This window comes from Sander vitreus, chromosome 20, assembly GCF_031162955.1.
Source record: "Sander vitreus isolate 19-12246 chromosome 20, sanVit1, whole genome shotgun sequence".
Classification (NCBI taxonomy): Eukaryota; Metazoa; Chordata; class Actinopteri; order Perciformes; family Percidae; genus Sander; species Sander vitreus.
In genome coordinates, this window is record NC_135874.1 from 9,938,964 (window position 1) to 9,958,601 (window position 19,638).

The window sequence follows — 19,638 nt, forward strand, 5'->3', positions numbered from 1 at the left end:
CCACATTCCCATTTTTTATTTTTTTTTTAAACTTAGTTACTCTAGTTTTATCCTTTATTTCTTTATTTCTTTATTTTTTTACACGGGCTTCTGTGCGTGTGTGTGCGTGTATATGTGCATGTATGCATAAATACTATGTTATTTAATTTGATTATCTCTTCTTCGCAAATGTCATCATTTTATGAATGGAAACGGGTGGTTGCTGCACAAATATATGGATGAGTGCGTGTGTAAGGGTACTTATATAGGTATATAGCTAATAGATATAACAGTTAATATATTCTTCAATGTAGATGGTTAAAAGACTACATGTATGTGTGTACATGTATACCTCACTCTTACTGGGATGTTGTAAAAAACATCTTTTCTTTTATTTATGTATGGGTGTGTATGGTAGTACATCGCCTGTTCATGGGTGTATATACATATATATGTATAAATACAGATTTTATATATATTTTATATATATATATATGTTTTTTTTAAATTGTTTTTTATTATTATTATTATTATTTAGTTATTTGTTTAAAATGAAAACTCAATAAAGACATTGTTCAAAAAAAAGTACATCCAGTACATTTCCTTCTGAATTGTAGAGAAACAGAGGTATAAAGTGGCATTTTATGGTAATACTCAAGCAAAGTCCAAGTACTTAATTGCTGTACTTGAGTGAATGCACTTTGTTACATTCCACTACCATTTCAAACTTCTGCGACAGAAATTAAACATTAAGCCGTCTGATAATAGAAGCCTGGTCCTGCAAAACCAGTCGACCAAAGGATACATTTGTATAAAGCTCTCCCTAAGTAGGGCAGGTATTGATTCGGAACAATAAAAATAATTTACTTAAGCCGGAAACATGAGCGGTTTATTGTTTAACAATGTGCCAGCAATAAATAAACCATTTAAAAAACAACATTTTTAAATATACTAAAATGTTAAAAAAGGAAACAAATACATGAAAAAATTTAAATATGCCCTGAGGTCATTATACGTAACTTGGCTGCAAACAGAGTTGTCTACATGAACATTTCTTTCTGTAAACCTACCTAGCCTATAGTTACTTTCATAATTCTTCTTGGCCTGACAAAACCACAGTAACCACAGTAACACAGGTTTTTTTTTAGGTACATCATATGTAGTAGTTGGTAATAGGTCAGTGGTTAAATTGGGCTGGGAGAGCCCCCCCACATAACAAATTATAATAACCAATTTAACCACTACTAGTGGTAGTTAATAATATAAACAGTGCACAGAATTTGTCCATACCAGGGTGTGACCACCCTTCATGATTTACTGTAATTATAGTGACTGTGATAAGGGATGACAAAGCACTGAAAGAGACCTGAGCTAAACCGGTGTTATTTAAGAGGAAAGCAGCTTCATATGACGGGCGGGGTTATCCTTTGACTCTCGTATTACATTTCAAATATTTGTATTATGTACACAGGAAGAAAAGCCTGCTGCAGACTTGGTTGAATAGAAGTTCAGTAAATAAGGGCAGATTTCTACAGCTAAGATAATAGGGCTCATTTTTAAAAGTTCAAAGGGGAGTGCAAATTCACATGTATTGTTTGGTCATCTGTTCAACTAAACCTGTGCTTGTTTCGACAGACAATCAAGTTCACCTTGGCACGCAGCTGCCTTTTTGATTGGGCGCTTATTTAGCCAAAACACCCTGGAAAGGACCATTGACAGCAGAGGTTAGTGAATGACCAAAGTAAAATTAAGGAATCGCTCAACAAAAACGGTAAATCTTCTGAGACGAACGGAGCCCAAAGCAACACGTAAACTGCACTAAAACAAAAAACTTGCTATCAGAATAACTTATAAGACACCATGATTACAAATAAATTGTACACATACAGTAGTTCAGATCAGTTCAGACTTTGATTGTCTGTCGAGAGGTAATTTGATATGCAGTACAGGGCAAAACCACCAACACAACATATTAAAGGACATGGGACATTAATCACAACAGTCACAGAAAACAACAAATCTGTTCATTAAAAGTATCAAACCATTGGAATAGAAACTATTTTGGTCCAGACTTCACACACACACACACACACACACACACACACACACTCCCAAAGTGAATTTAGGTGACAGGAGAAGAAGCTCTGGCTGTCTGGGAGATGTCAGCCAAATCGTCGATAATAACATTTTATTTATTACATTTTATTCATTATATTTTTTAAAAGAGCTTACTTGCAAAACAACATCTAAAAGAAAACATACAGCAGTGTGTAAATTCTGCAATGTAACGCTAACCGACACAGCTGTGACCACAAATTTTCATCCGCACTAAGTTAAGAAGCATAAAGAAAGGTAAGTGTAAGTGACGCTAGCAAAGCTAGCTAGCTAAAGTTATCAATCTGCCTCTGTACCAAAACTCTCCAGAAATCTCTTCACCCCTCACCCAAAGGGATTTAGCGAATATTAGCTATACATATTAGCTAGTTGTCTAGCTGGCTAGCGGTCTTGTCTCGGTCTCGATACACTCCAGTCTTGGTAATGACTCTGTCTCGGTTTAGGTGGTCTTGACTACAACACTGTTTGTGACTTGCCATTACTTCATTGCCATAAAATTTGGTCTCACCCAAAGGATGAATTGTAATAACTTTGATAATCCAAAATTTAAATGTGTCCAATACAGCTGTGCCTAAGCACAGCCTAACTGTAGGGCTGTAATCTCCCAGTCGACTAGTCGATTTATTGGTCGATACATTCTGGCTCGACCAAAATTCTGATTGGTTGATTTTTTGCCGTGTTAATTTCTTCTTCTTTTTTTAATTTTTTTAATTTTAATTTTAATTATTATTTTTTGCCGTGTTAATTTCATCAGGTGGAAAGCACTAATTGCTAACGGGGGTGTTTTCAGAGCACCCCTGTTTCACAGGTAACAGTCTGTCTTCAGAACACCCCCCCCCCTTGTTTTCACTTTTTGGATCAGCCCAACCCACTGGATACAGAATGAAGAAAGTACTAGAAGGCCTTGGTCTGGTGGTTTGCTGAATATTTATTTAATCGTGAGCGTTTAATTTATAGTCAGTCCTCCTCTACCATGTCAAAGACATCGGCAGTGTGGCAGCATTTTACAAAAATGGATAATGGAAAAAAACGTTGAATGCAAAGTTTGCAAGCAACAATTTGCATATCACAGCTTAACTACAAACATGGCATATCAACTAAAAACGGTAAGCTAACTTGTCTGCGTTAGGTTGCCCCGTCTGTTTTGATTGTGCTATATGAGCATATCAGAATTGGCATATTCTAATGTTTTAGTCTAAAAATCGTTTTATAACTGCAGGCGCACCCGCCCGCAACTACGGTAGCATCCCCCAGGGTTAGCCGCAAAGCTGAGCTCCTACGTTCAGCCTCGCTCTGTGCAAGGACATGCACAGAGCTGCTGAAATTATAGTGTCTGTCAGTTATTATAACATATGACAAAAACAATTGTCTTATTGTATATTATTGTATAGTATTATGTTGCATATTCTTCAACAGTTCTTGTGCTGATATCACTAGTTGACATAATACTATTTTCGGAAATCATAGGCTATGATATTGCGCAGGTGCACGTGATGCAACGCTGTCAGAGCTGACAGACAGACTCGAGTGTGTCTTTTCAGTGCAAAACAATTGGGTTAGAAAACGATTTAATATACTGCAAATAGCCTACTAGTTTTTTTATGTTTATTTATAATTCATTTAGACGGACAAGGCTACCAAGTACTGCGCAGCTAATTAAACGCATTTTTTTTTCTTCGCCCCCCCCCCCCTCTCAGCACAGAGTACATCTGCAGTTCTTTAGGTTGAGCATTCTTAAAATATTACCAACTGAGCAGCATTTGATTTGGTGTAGTTCTTAGTGTCAGCACCTGCATTATGGCAATTGTTGCTGAGGGCGGGGAGTGTGGTGTCCCTTTAGTGCAAAATAAGGCAACATTTCAGAAAACAATGGCAGTAACACTCAGATTTAACCAGGATATTATGAAATATCCCAGCTGGAGAGGCTCACATTCAACCTGTTCAGCATGTGTGTCCATCTGAGTGTCTGTCCATCCCATCCATCAGCTGTGCCCCTCTGAGCTCAGCAGCGCCACTCTCCTCAGTACTTTGTCCACATTGGGAATGAGTTTTTCTTGGAAGTCCCACAGTCGTTTGTCCTCGTGGAGCTGCTCCACCGTTAACGACCCCTGCAAAGCCACACGGACATGTATGATCCGACAGACATCCGGTGGAACCTTGAACCGTTCTCCAGAATACTTGACCACTTCATGCACTGACGTCCACCCCACCGACCTGTGATGCGCAGAGACATGAAGGAGTTAAGTGCAATTATTTGTCCCTACCTTTATTTGCCATGACAGTCATGACAAATTGGGCTCGTCCAAACAAGTATGTTGTGATTAGTCATTCAAATGCTTTTGAATTGGCCCAGTTGTCACATTATTGGAATGTGCCCTAGTGTTGTCATTTATTTGTAGGGTTTACTTTTAGTGATGTTGAGGCGATTCTTTGTTTAAGATTATTTTTTGGGCTTTTCCACCTTTATTTGAGGACAGCTAGGTGAGAAAGGAGAGAGAGAGAGACATGCAGGAAATCGTCACAGGTCGGATTCGATCCCTGGACCTCTGCGTCGAGGCATAAACCTCTTAGTATATGTGCGCCTGCTCTACCACTGAGCCAACCCAGCCACAAGGCGATTCTTTTTAATGTAATCAGTGCACTGTGATTTGTATTCTACTTTGAGGAAACTGTCCTTTAAACCTCGTTGTACAGTTCAAAAGGATAACTACCTTCTATTGTTTCTTGTTTAATGTGTTGGTTTTATTGCTTCATCTGTTCTTAATTTGCTGTTTTACCGTAAAGTGTCTTTGAGTACCATGTATAGCGCTATATAAATAAAATGCATTATTATTATTATTATTATTATTATTATTATTATTGGAACTCTAGTATATATAGTGTCTTACAAAAAGCCAAATGTATTATTTATTCAACCAAAGCACTGAGTGTGGGTCCTGAATAATTAACGTTCAGTGTGACAAATTCAGCCTACCTTGGCTGAACTATCATCTTGTGGGGGTGATATATGTTTCTGTTGGGCTCCTCCCTGTAGATGTGTTCCAGAATATTAATGCCTGGCACCCCGTTCCACTGAGACAGGTGAAACCTTCCACTTGGCTCAAAATGTTTCTTGGGGAAGATATGGTTCTCAATGAGGTACACTCCTGTCTACAGAATGTGATACAGCATGGGAGATGGAGAGAAAATATACATATTAATACATATCAAATATGATCTTGAAGTTTGGATATTGATGTAATATTTGCTTTTTTCAAACGCACGCCAGAAATACCCTTACATTTGGATGCTGCTGTTGGATCATGCCCATCAGAGACATCAGGTTGTTGTGTTGGTATGGCATTATAATCTCATCGATGTCGTTCAACAAGACGTAGCGTGATCGGTCCATGGATCTGTAAATGCACTCATTAAGCGTGGTCAGCTGGCCAAAGTAGTGCACGTCACCTCCGCTCTGTGAGAAGAGCCAGCCTCGAGATGGATTCAGATGGTGGTCGATGGGCCAAGGAACCATCTCCACGAAGCCCTCCTGGCTGTAGCTCTGCAGCAGGCGGTCGAGGTCTGGGCCACAGCTGGTGTTATAGATCACCACTCTGTCCACACCCAGCAACCTGGAGCAAGGTGACACAAAAGGTTAAAATACATTCATTTTGCAGAGGCTCCTGTCCAATGCCGCTTACAATAAGTGCATTTGGGAGTGTATCCCTTTCAAACAAATAACTAAACGCATGTTCAGTGCCACAGTACAAGTTCTATGAGTGCTTAGAGATGTTTTTTGTTAACAAAATAAACCACATAAATAGTGTTGTTGAGATGTTGTCTGTATTCACTCAAAATTCAATCCTGTTTAATGGAATGCTGTCTTCTTCCACAGATGTATGCTTTATCAAGCCCGAGTTCAAGCACACACACAACAAAAAGCAAGTATTTGTTGACACTGCACACTCTACCACCCCTCTATACACAGGACGTTTTATGTCATTTTTATACTTGATGAGTGAGATGCTTAACATGCTAATTAGTGTGCTTGGTTCACCCAAATTACAAAAACAATAAATTTGGTCTAACCAACAGACGGGCATCCCCAGAGCTACTACACCATGGCTAAAAAATAATAGCAACATCTATTTTTCACAAATAGTGTCTGTTGAAGATTTTTAAATGTACTTTTTTAGTATATTTGGGTTTATTGACTTTGGATTTGAGATAGCAATTTGTATTAAGTTTTTGTTTCTTCAAATTGGGTAGAGACGGAAATTGGATGGATAGTTTAAAAAACAGTCAATAAGACTAAACTACCTGGAGGGCTAGAGACCCCTATTAGGAAAAAAGTGTGAAGTCATAAACAAAACAAAACATCCTATCATTACTCAGCAGTAGTCACTTTTTATTCGAAATGCAAACTTTCGTTTAAACGTGGTAAAAATGTCTGACCACCGAAGGTTGCTTATGTGACAGTCACAGCTCACTGTATCTCAGACTTGCACATTACGGAATATGGGTATGCTATGTGAGTTCAAAATGAATTAGAACAAATTATTATTCGAATTACAGTTTTGTATCGCTTTGGTACTACTCTCGCAAGTAGGTGGTAAAACCTCACAACTCTTAGTATAAAAGTCAAAGCAGATCATCAAAATGTTTTTCAAATATGTAATCGCATGTTCAGTTGACTAAGTACAACACAGAATTACACAGTAACTTTTTCACCACACCTAATCAGTGTGTCATCGAAGGCAATACCGTTCATATGAAGTAATTGTCTTTCCCAATGCAATGCTCACAATACTTTTGATATGCTTATTTTTTGATTTGCATAAATACATTTCACCAACATTTAATCCAACTGCTCCTAATAATTAATCACTGAACCTATCGATTTTAATTTGGTTTGTCAGCTTTATAAAATGTGTGTATGTATGAACATCTAAATTACATGTAACCACACATAATGAATACTCGTTATTGCTAATTAATTTTACCTAGTGGTAATGTAATGGCAAAATTATATTTAAGCATGATTCTTTATATTCTTGTCTTATTTCTGTTTTACTTTGTCTCACAATGCTGAAAGTGAGTTTTTCTTATTCTCACATGTTGAAAGTAAGAGCCACAAAGTCTGGGAACGTAATGTGTACGCTGAACAGATAGGGGCTACAAGGTCACCCTAAACTATCTGTTATTTCTCCCTGAATAGTTGAGACTTCTCACATAGTTGAGATAAACGAGATGTCTAAACCTTGAAGTGGAAAGTGGTACAGAGGGGAAGAAACGTAGTGGCTCCTGAATGTCTGACTATGCATATATACTGTGTGCTTTTTCTTATTTGTTGAACACATTTTTCCACACTGGGCTACTGTGCCTTTTGTGAAATTGTGTTCCTCCTATATTCTTGCAAGTTTATAATAAAATACAAAAACCTAACTTGGTTTAGTTGTCAACTGTCTGTATTTGTTTCACCTTCCTATTTTTCAAAACCTACACCTGCTGCAAACATGAAAAGTTCCCACCACAGTAACTATAATTGGTCACCATATAAAGTAGGGAGGGGGGGGTGGAAGATTGGCTGTGTTACAAGTGTGAAGTTTGGAGTTTTGTACTAAGAGTTGTGAAATTGTACCACATAGTTACGATAATAGTACCAAATCGACACAAAAAAACTGTAGTTCTAACTTAACTTTTTTTAAATAAGACCACCCTACTCAGCAGCAATAGTAACAGAAACACCTGTATAATGTTATACAATCCAGTGGCACTGCAACCGTACGTTTGCAAAGGTAACAGTATGCAGGTATGTTATACAGTGTCAGACAAAAGGTGACTGAGCTCATTTTGGACATTGTGGTTTGTGGTGTTGTTGCTGTGCTGACCTGTACATCTCCAGGGTCTGTGCAAACTGAAGCACATTGTTGTAGTCTCCAAACAGGTTAGAGATGCAGACAGTGAAGTTAAACTGCAACTTGTTCTCCTCCTCCTCATTGGTCTTCCTGTTTCTAATAGGAAGCCAAGTCTGGTTGAATACCTTCACACTGTCTGGCTGAGTGAGGAGACCGACATGTGTTGCAATGCAGTTTTGAGGAATCTGACACATGATATCTGTAGTGACGTAGGGAAAACCAAAGTTGTCTGAATGCTGTAAAATTGTTGTTGGAGTTGTTTTACTTAATAAGTAGCCTGCGCAGCAGAAAAGACAGTAAAGGGGTTGGATGGAGTCTCTCTTAAATATGCCAATGATGCGTATATCCAAGCCTTTCTCTCTCTGGTCCATGTAGGCTGACACCAGTAAGTGCTTAGTATTGTTGAGGGGGGTGATGGTCCGCTCAGAGATCTGCAAGGGGCAAGTTTTCGGAGGCCCATGTGGCTTCGGGATGGCCCTGTACGTCGTGGGTGTCCTCAAAGTGAAACACAGGATGAAGATGAGGGCAGCAATGAAGAGAAGGCGGAACTTCCATTTCAATTCTTTTGCCTTGTCCATCCAGCCACAGACAACATAGATTCCCAACCTGTGGCAGAATAAGGAAGCACTGATTATATCTGTTATACATTGGGTAACCAGTTTCACCACTTTTAGAGTCACTTGTAATGCAATACAATGTAATGCAATCTAATTAACAGCCCTTTAATAAATCCTTTTCCCTGTAAATCTCATAATGTTCAGCTTTTTTAATCTGCATTTATGTGCTCTGTAATATTTCTGTTTTTATTTTCTTCTAAAAGGGATGTAGTATTCTCCACAGCAATGCTTTGAGCTAAATGCTAACATCAACATGCTGAAGTGCTGATGCTGAGCTGGTATAATGTTTGTTATGTGCACCATCTTAGTTTAGCATTTTAGCATGCTAACATTTGCCAATAAGACTAGAACACAAAGTACAGCTGAAGAATTGGAGGAATTGAAGATTTGACCTGTTGATGGTGCTAGATAAAGAGTCGGGGGATCACCAAAATAACTGCATTTTAACCTGAGGGGAACATGTATGTCTGCACCAAATTTCATGGCAATCCGTCAATTGGTTGTTGAGACATTTCACTAAGGATTAAAAATGGTTTTGCTATATTTCAGTCTAGCCCTAGAGCCCCGCCGCTGCTGTGGATAAATACAACTGTGGTGAGGTATGGCACTAAGCTGCTGTACTGGATTACTAATAAGTACACTTTATCTTGCTGTGGTCACATATTTAGTCCTGGGGGAGTAGAATAATCAAAAAAAGCCATTTTTGTTTAGCAATATATCTTAGGTGAGTTCCTGGTTGGAATGTGGAATTTGTCCAAATGAGGCCCTAAGGCCAATTTATTAATTCACGCGCCCGCCTATGAGAAAGAGAGCGACATCATGGCTTGAAAACAAGCAAAGTGGCAGTTGGTCAAACCCCCACCCTCCTCCTCAATAGCATTTAAAGCTACAGACACAGAAATGGCACATCCTAAGGAAAGCTCATTGTGGGACTGGCTCTAGTGGCTGTAATTCTGCACCAAGGCTGAATTTCGGGAAAGAGTATTAGGGGACCACTAAGGTCTATATAAATGCATCCAAAAAGCAGCATGACATAGGACCTTTAAGCAAAGTTTACTGAGTTCAGCATAAGATCAAAGGTCACATGGAGTACTTTTAATCACTTCCTCAATGACTAACACTCTTTTGCAACGAGCAAAAGAACGTTCTGTGGCGTTCATGTTCCACAAAGAGTTTAACCTGAGCCAGACCGACAAAGATAGAAATCATATCGCATCCATACAGGGATAGTAGAATACAGTTGTTAAAACATAATAAAATATATGACACACTGGTATTGGATCGGTACTCGGTATCGGCCGATACGCAAGTTCAGGTATCGGTATCGGGAAGCAAAAAAAGGTATCGGACCATCTCTAATTATAAACCAGTCTTCCTTCCTAAAGATTTATCCGCGTGAACCTACCTTAAACCAGTCCTCCTGCCCCTTTCTTATGTTGTCCTTACTTATCTACTCTCACGTCATCCAAGTGGAATGGAGTGATTGTTAGAAAAATGTTTAAATTCTTGTGTGTCTCATTAAACTTTCACAACATTGTAAATTGAACCCTGCTTCGTGTCACTTTTTTTCAGATATTGCAACTGCTTTTAGAATCAACTCACAGAGGCTAAGCCAGTAGATGATAGAAACCACAAAACAATCGTGATTGGATTGTTTCATAACAATACATACAACAGGATCAACAGCTTTTAACAATTTCCTCAATGTAGAAATAAAATAAAAATATATTAGTTTCTGCTATGGCCTCTTTTGTGATAGATCATGTTTTGTCAATTTGGCATGGCAGACAGTCCTCATTATACAGATATGACATTTTGCTGTAAGTCACGTAATATTGTCTGTGTGGAAAAATGAAAGGACTTCTACTTCTGGAACCAGGGGCGCCAAGAATATCTCCTCCTACTTTGCAACTCTATAGTAGTCTCGCACTACCAGACCTTCCTCCACAGCGCTGCGGAGGAGGATCTGGCTAGTCCACACAGCAATCCGGAATGGGAGAGAAACGTGCTCTGGTTTATTGGCATTTCTTTAACACAATCACAATCATCTAAGCGCAGAGTGGAGCCACGGCGCCTCTGCAAAATAGCCTCAGGAAGGAACTTGTTTTGATGGAACGTGTACGTTCAAAAGTTGTTTTAGTCGTGCAACAGAAAACTCAGATTGGACAGATAGTCTAGCTAGCTGTCTGGATTTACCCTGCAGAGATCTGAGGAGCAGTTAACCATAGTCCTCCTGAATCCACCGGAGTTTGAAATTAAAACAAAGAAAGCGGAAGGTAACGGGACATCCGAAGACAGATATCCGAAAAGAGTCACATCCGGCCGAATTTCCCGCAGAAAGAGAGCAATCCCAGAAGTGTAACGTCGTGGATATAGACTTAATCTATTATCATGTATCATATTATAGCTCTCTATATAACAGCCTTTTTTTCAACTGTAACTGTGCTGGTGGTATGTGGTAATGTGATATTTTTTTGAACACCTCCCATATCTTTGACAATACCGGTTAAGCCTGAGCAACAACCACTGACTAACAGAACTTTTTTTATTTCTTTTTTATTTAACCAGGTATGCCGTTGAAAATAGGTTCTCATTTGCAACGGCGACCTGGCCAAGAAAAGCATAAGACCGGCTACACACTGGCAGTTGCGTGGCGTGTCCGTTTATATTTCGGCTCCCATGTTAACAGGTTAGAGCTTACACACTGCCTGTATATATATGGAATATATGGTAATAACACAATATACATGTATAGATATCACTGCTTAGATGTAGTAAAGAGTCAAAATACAGTTAGTGCAGGTTGTGGTCTAGTTAGTGATGTAGATCTTCTCATCTTGTTCTGCACATGCTGCTACCCTTGACTGCTTTTCACCAGAGGTTTTACATGCATCTTTTCAAAGGTTAATCATTGCCCATGTCAAAATCAGCTTGATGAGGAAGTTCATGATAAAATTAGCCCAGAGACCTGTAGCCACAAGCAAACAGTCAAATAAACCGCAAGTAACTGCCATGTTTCCATGCAGAAGGAGCAACCACTCCTTAGGGCATATAAACCCTAAGCACACTGATTGATCTTTGACTGATTGATGAAAAATCAATGTGCGCTTGAGTGTAAGAATACTCTTTATATGCAGGGGCAGCCTAGATAACACAAAGAGAACAAATGGGGGAGCTTCCCAAAGTAACTAATAATATTATAATATAAAAACATCTATTAGTACTGTTAAGAGTATGTTTATACTGTAAATATCTGAATAGCCTACTCTTCCACCACTGACAGTGAGGCTACTGTAATCTGATATCGTTCATTTCCTACAACAGAGTGTATAGATGCATATGCAAGAAATGATATTCCAAAGGGCTAACATCAAGTAACCAATGATATTGGGTTATTAATAACCAAATAAACTTCAGCGTTGATAAAGACAAGAGGAAGATGTTTCCAATAAGCTATACCTACACGTGCCCAGTAAAGAAATAACTCTAAGTATTCGACTCATTAGCTAATTCGCATTCGTTTTAATGTTAATATGAAGACACATACTGCACATACAGTAACTCACTCAAAGCTGAAGTGTGGTCCTCCTGTTGTAGGACGGCTAGCGGCGGATGACAATAGGATAAGACCGGGGAAAGGTGATGTTTGAGCCGGTGTTTAAGCAGGTCCAACTGGTGTCACTTTATCCTCTTTCCTCTATCTGCGGTATCTCTATTTTATCATGTCCATTCAAATGGGCGTGACCAACTCCGTGAACACTTTCGGGCAATCGCAGTTTAATATTTAACCACTGAAGCGCACAGAAAATAACAAGTCTATCTTTTTTTCTTTTTTTATGTGTAGAGCAGGGCTCTTTAACAGGGAGTCCGCGACCCCTAGAGGGTCCTCAGAGTCAATGCATGGGGGCCAAATTATTGTTAAAGGTCCAATATGTAATATATTTACTGTAATAAATCCAAAAATGACCCCAATGCGTCATCAGATATTAAGGAAACATGCTAAGTTGAAATACTATCTTTTCTGACAACAATGCTAATGCTAGTATTTTCTCCTTTTGAAATTTCCGTTCCGTGATGGAATTTCCGTTTGTGTTTTGGCCTGTGTGTTGTTATCAACTGCCCAGTTTGACAGCCAGGCTGGGTTGACAGATATACCTGTAAAAACATAAACCCAGCGCGCTACAGCTGTGAGGTTAGTAGCCTACAGCCATAAAAGCAGCAAACAAACGAAAAGGATCAACGGAGATTGATTTTACCTGACAAAAAAAACGGCATGTTTCTAATAGTTGCGTGACCAGAGACGTAACAAACCCGTCTGGGTAAATATTGGAGATGTATTTTAAAGATGGCTAATTGGCTAATTTCCTCCTGAACAGGTAAGCATTAGCTTCAGGCTAATTTATCACAGCTACTAGGGAAGGGCATTTTATGTCATTTCAACATTTGTGTAGCTACTCACATTGAATTATATAGCTAGAGTACCCAAGTTGGTTACTCGCAAAAACAATTGAGACACACAGCCAGTGAAGTGATCCCAACTGGTCCTGGCTAACGCCACCATGCTAACCCTGCTAACTGCTAACGTGACCAGGCCAGCGGCTGTAGCCGACAACGGTGAGTTATTTGAAGCCAAGAGAGGGGGGCTGTAGATCGGAAAGAGAGGACCTCGTCCTTGAGTTTGCAGTGTGTTTAGCGATTGTTGCCGTAATTCTAAGCCAATAAAGTGTGTTCAGTCGGGTGGAAAAGGATGGAAAGGTAGTGGTATTTTTAGCGGTTCCTATCGTAATGCTAAGCCAAGGAAGTGTGTCTGTCTGGCGTGTGGAGAGGATGGCGAGGTTGTGGGATTTTTAGCAGTTCCTACGGTAATTCTAAGCCGAAAAAGTGTGTCTGTCAGTTGGGTACAGAGCCTCACGTGAGCACAGGCTTTTATGACTGTCAATATAGCCAGCATCTAACGTTAGCTACTGTGCTGTGGAGTAATGTCTGGCTATGTGAGACAGACGTCTAGCAACATTGTTGTGGAGGCTCCGGTATCAGCCTGGCAACCAACGTGAACTTCGAGTCTGGGGAGGATGGTCCGGGGGAGACAACTCTCTCCAGTATTTAGAATTTGTACTGCAGTAACTATTTTAAACACTAGCTGTCAGTATTACATATTGCACCTTTAATGTTGGAAAGCTTTTTAAAAAATGTAGGTCTTAACATGAATCCAACACATTAGTAGCAAATATAAATCCCCACTGCTCACTGGCCTAGGTGGTCACTAAGGCCATCCACAGATACAGTTAATCCTAAGGATTCACTGTGCCACATGTATGTGTATCATTAAAACATGATTTATAAAACCATGCCAACAATTATTAGGCTATTTTAATATCTTAGAATTATATGCCAAAGAGGTATGTATAAAGGCTTTAGGCCACCCTACATGTTATCATAGGCCCAGTTTATTATGCAACTTCATTTTATATTATGTATGTAGTAGGGGGTCCCTGCTCCATCTCTCTTTAAATTGAGGGGTCCTTGGCTTAAAAAACGTTGAAGACCCCTGGTGTAGAGGATATTTCTTTAAACCTTAAAGATATTTTCTGTTTCTATGATAATGCAGATAATGACGCTCTTGAATATTTGATTAATTGCATTATTCTATACGTCACAATTTATATAAAAAATATTTATGTTACCGTTTATTACAAAATTTAATTCTTTACTCAAGTCAGTTATTTTTTTTCTTTTGGAAACTATAGCGCTCCCCCCCCCCAGTTCTCTGATTGAATATGATTTTCTTTGTGTATAATATGCATTTCTGTTTTATTTTCCTTTGTATTTGCAATTTCAAAAATATTTTTGATTTACGTGGGCTAATGTTATTTACCTGAATCTTAGTATATTTCGTTTTGTCAATAAAAAATAAAAATGGTTTAGAAGATATTAACACTAAAGCTGACATACACACACACACACACACACACACACCCTTATTAATCAAGTACTAATACTACATGTCACACGAAGCAATGCTCTATTAAAGGCATTATAAGCTCATTACAATTGGTCACATCCTGTAGGAATGACATGTAATACCATTACTTCACTTGAATCAGTTAAAATATACTTAGAGAGGTTTTCTTGTGCATTAGCTTTGAATGCACAGTAATAACTGGAAGCCACTCAAATAAGCATTTTAACATTTTGGTTAACCTCAGAATCAGTGTCTGATTCCATGACTGTTCCTCGGACTGGAATGATACGTTTCTTTAGAAATCAGCACGTGTAGGACCTCCTCTCAAAACCAAGGTGTTAATTTCCACTCAAAATCCTATTGTTATTCCTCTCACTTTAACAGATTTATACACTAAAAGTTCCCTCAACTGTGTCTTCTTCTCCAACTGCCCACATCTGGACGACAAACAATGAACCATGAATGTCTGTACAAAAATTTGATGCCAATCCATCTTGTTGAGATATTTCACAAAATAAAAAGTCAGGGGCCTACCAACTTCATTGGAATTCATGGCAGTAAAGTGCAGAACAACAAAAAACATTTTAGACTATAAAAATGTCTTGTAATGGCATGTTACATTTTTTTTCTTCCAATGGAAGTCTGTTGTCTGTTGTCAAACAACGCAACTCTTGACACATCATCACTTCTCAAAACAGACTCAGTGCAGCCAAACACTATGAACAATCCTCACCGAGACAACACACATCGTCACTCAGAACACGCTGAGAGTAAAAACACTAGCATCAAATAAATTAGAAACTTTTCATCTTAACAGTTTCAATAATTTGATTGACTTCACACTAATCTGTTAGGGAAAGCTGGAGAAAATGTGGACCCAAAATACAGAGGCGGAAACTGAGGAACGTTAGATGATTTAATAAAAATAAAAGTATACAAAACCAAAGGAGTCCTGGAAAACTAGCAGGCAAAAACGGAATCCAAAAATTCGTAAGTAAAACAGAAATTAAAAGACAAACAGGGAAGGCAAACAAACTGGAGCCAAAACACACGGAATGCAAAACTGGCTACAAGACACACACAATGATCTGACACAGGACAAGGGGAACACAAAAATTAATACACAGGGTAACGAGGTAACACAAGACAGGTGACACAAGGGCTGGGAAACAGGTGAAACACATTAGGGCTGGGCAGACCAATCAAAAAACAGAAAACACATAAATACATACAGTAAAATACATACTGTTACCAAAATAAGATAAAACATCTAGAAGATTCTAGAAGAATCTCACATTAAGCTTTTAAGACTTAGAAATAAAAATGAATAGATCTTACAGTAAACAGTCACTAGTATAATACACACACTGTAGCCTAACGCAGAGGAAGGTTCTATGGATATGGTACGAAAATTGAAAATGTAAAAAAATGAGGAAAAAAAAGAAAGCACAGAAAGGCAGTAAAACTATGACATGCTTAAATGTTTACTATTAACAGTCTTAAGTTGAATCCTTTAGGCTGTATACCAACACATACAGACCAATAAGTAACAGATCATTCCTTGTATTGTCTCACCACAGCTTGACGACTTTATCCGAATAATTTAAGTGTTGGATCCTTGTGAATTGATCAGTTTGATAAACCTCATCCCTGCTTGAGCTCAAGTTACTCAGCAATACAGTATCACACTGACCTATAAGCAAACACTACCAGTGTTGCACTTGGAGCAAAAATACAAAAGACTCCAACCCACTTGGCACCACCTTTAACACACAAGATAACCTGGGGCGTTGTTGAAACAGAGATTATAGACATGTTGGTTTTGAATGGCCTTTGATACGAAATGTTGAAAAGTTCCTCGTTCAGTAAAACAGCTGCTCATGATTTTACATATAGGTCACTTGTTATGGTATGTGTGTTATATGATCGTGTACTGTTGTCTTTGTTCCACCTATAGGTAGTGACCACTGAAACCACAAGCCTGTGGCCACTGACCACCAGGCTTTAAATGGAGAGCGTGAGAAGGCTGCCCAGCATCTTGTCTCAAGACAGCGTCTATCAGTCCTGGAACCTGCTTTGTCATTTAAAAAAAAAATTGAAAGCGTTACTACGACAATGCTAGGTAGCGACTGCACTGAACATGGATAAACAACCTCTTGTTACTAAAATCTAAAATGGAAAGTTTGGCTGCACTTTGGAACTGAGTGCATCAAGTTCTACCCCAGTCAGATACCACAGCACACCCCCAGCACACTCTCACAATGACTGTTCTTTGGTTGCTTGTGCAAGGAGCACACCATCCTGTATTTAGAAACGGCTAACTTATGCAAGCCACATCATGAGCTGTGCACCTTTTGCAGTGCATTAGCACAGCAGAGCACAAACTGGATGCTTGATGTGTTGTGGTCAAGATGTGCAGAGTATAAACAAAATTACAAATCCAGTGCAATATAGACCCACTTTGTTGATGGTGATGCTTGTTTGTATTGGTAGTTGTAGTGGTAGTAATAGGCATATTCTGATAATAGTTGTAAATATGAGTAGTAATCTGTTTTTTACAGTTTTTTTCCAACTGTTTACACAAAAAATCTTTAAAAAATTCATGTCACATGAAGGGAAGTTTGGGGTCCCCTGCTAGAGCTGCTACCCCCGCGACCCGACCCCGGATAAGCGGATGAAGATGGATGGATGGATGGATGATTTTTGAAACCTCTCACTCAAAGTGCAAAACTACACACCATATCTCCAAAACCATAAGCTATTTCTCAGCCTTTCACTCAGTTTTCAATTGCATATAATACTTTTTCAAAACACTACACACAATTCTCTAAATCTAACAGGAAGTGACTTGTTTAATATCCTTAGAATTTCCTTTTCCAAACACAACCAATCAAAATGCTATTTACCAGGGCACACACACTCCTCACATGTGCAACCACATTAGGCTTAACTGAACACTAACCAACAATAGATGGCAACAACAGACAGAGCGTAAGGGGAGGAGAAGGGAGAGACAGGAGACAACAACGAGGAAGAGGAGGAGGAGGAGGGAAGAAGAGAAAGATCAGGGCCACACTTATTCATCATGTGATCAACCACGGATTGACCATGAGAGAAGCCCATCTTTAGTAGCTTTACAGTGGTGTCCATACTTCAAACCTTCAGAAATGAAAACAGACATGCAACTATCTAATGACTATTTCAGCATTATAAATCAATCAGACTTTGTTTTGCACAAAAGTGCATACAATACCACCCCCCCCCTCCCCCAACACACAAGCAAGCACACACAACACACACACACACACACACACACACACACACACACACACACACACATATTCTTTATTCTAAAAATGATACCCTTGGTTTACATATGTTTGTGGTTCTGTAAAACATAATGAACGTAATGTTTTGCCCAATAAATATTTTCTGTTTTACTGTAACATTGCATTGTTGTTTACAGTGCACTTTTCAACCAGATTCAAACCAGCAGATGACTTTCACTCTAGAACATTGTAAATGTAGATATATGCCTATGAAAGACAAAATAGCTTTAGATTTAGAACAACAGTGTGTACATGGTACATGGTGTGTACAAGACAGGTGACACAAGGGCTGGGAAACAGGTGAAACACATTAGGGCTGGGCAGACCAATCAAAAAACAGAAAACACATAAATACATACAGTAAAATACATACATAGATAAAGTGAAACCAGACTAGACAAGACAGAAAACCAAACTATCAAAATAAAATAGGAAACTGAGCAAAAAAACAGAAACAGACTACCAAAATAAGATAAAACATCTAGAAGATTCTAGAAGAATCTCACATTAAGCTTTTAAGACTTAGAAATAAAAATGAATAGATCTTACAGTAAACAGTCACTAGTATAATACACACACTGTAGCCTAACGCAGAGGAAGGTTCTATGGATATGGTACGAAAATTGAAAATGTAAAAAAATGAGGAAAAAAAAGAAAGCACAGAAAGGCAGTAAAACTATGACATGCTTAAACGTTTACTATTAACAGTCTTAAGTTGAATCCTTTAGGCTGTATACCAACACATACAGACCAATAAGTAACAGATCATTCCTTGTATTGTCTCACCACAGCTTGACGACTTTATCCGAATAATTTAAGTGTTGGATCCTTGTGAATTGATCAGTTTGATAAACCTCATCCCTGCTTGAGCTCAAGTTACTCAGCAATACAGTATCACACTGACCTATAAGCAAACACTACCAGTGTTGCACTTGGAGCAAAAATACAAAAGACTCCAACCCACTTGGCACCACCTTTAACACACAAGATAACCTGGGGCGTTGTTGAAACAGAGATTATAGACATGTTGGTTTTGAATGGCCTTTGATACGAAATGTTGAAAAGTTCCTCGTTCAGTAAAACGCTGCTCATGATTTTACATATAGGTCACTTGTTATGGTATGTGTGTTATATGATCATGTACTGTTGTCTTTGTTCCATATAGGTAGTGACCACACAAACCACAAGCCTGTGGCCACTGACCACCAGGCTTTAAATGGAGAGCGTGAGAAGGCTGCCCAGCATCTTGTCTCAAGACAGCGTCTATCAGTCCTGGAACCTGCTTTGTCATTTAAAAAAAAAATTGAAAGCGTTACTACGACAATGCTAGGTAGCGACTGCACTGAACATGGATAAACAACCTCTTGTTACTAAAATCTAAAATGGAAAGTTTGGCTGCACTTTGGAACTGAGTGCATCAAGTTCTACCCCAGTCAGATACCACAGCACACCCCCAGCACACTCTCACAATGACTGTTCTTTGGTTGCTTGTGCAAGGAGCACACCATCCTGTATTTAGAAACGGCTAACTTATGCAAGCCACATCATGAGCTGTGCACCTTTTGCAGTGCATTAGCACAGCAGAGCACAAACTGGATGCTTGATGTGTTGTGGTCAAGATGTGCAGAGTATAAACAAAATTACAAATCCAGTGCAATATAGACCCACTTTGTTGATGGTGATGCTTGTTTGTATTGGTAGTTGTAGTGGTAGTAATAGGCATATTCTGATAATAGTTG

The 19,638-nt window shown here is 38.8% G+C and overlaps 1 protein-coding gene across 1 annotated transcript; it reads right to left on the reverse strand.

Moving 5' to 3' along the window:
- Positions 1-851: 851 nt before the first annotated feature.
- LOC144534875 (uncharacterized) lies at positions 852-16,269 on the reverse strand. The gene is made up of 5 exons (XM_078276964.1): positions 16,146-16,269; positions 7,965-8,597; positions 5,375-5,705; positions 5,069-5,244; positions 852-4,308 (listed from the first exon to the last, which is right to left on the reverse strand). Exons 2-5 carry the CDS (start codon positions 8,567-8,569, stop codon positions 4,077-4,079), a joined length of 1,344 nt encoding a protein of 447 aa, XP_078133090.1. The 5' UTR covers positions 8,570-8,597; positions 16,146-16,269; the 3' UTR covers positions 852-4,076.
- Positions 16,270-19,638: the final 3,369 nt, after the last annotated feature.

Coding starts and splice junctions, on each gene's coding strand:
- LOC144534875 (XM_078276964.1), bottom strand. CDS start 8,569: ATGGACAAGGCAAAAGAATTGAAATGGAAGTTCCGCCTTCTCTTCATT. Junction 5,706..7,964: donor CAGACCCTGGAGATGTACAG/GTCAGCACAGCA, acceptor ACCTTGCTCCAG/GTTGCTGGGTGTGGACAGAG. Junction 4,309..5,068: donor AAGATGATAGTTCAGCCAAG/GTAGGCTGAATT, acceptor TGCGCATCACAG/GTCGGTGGGGTGGACGTCAG.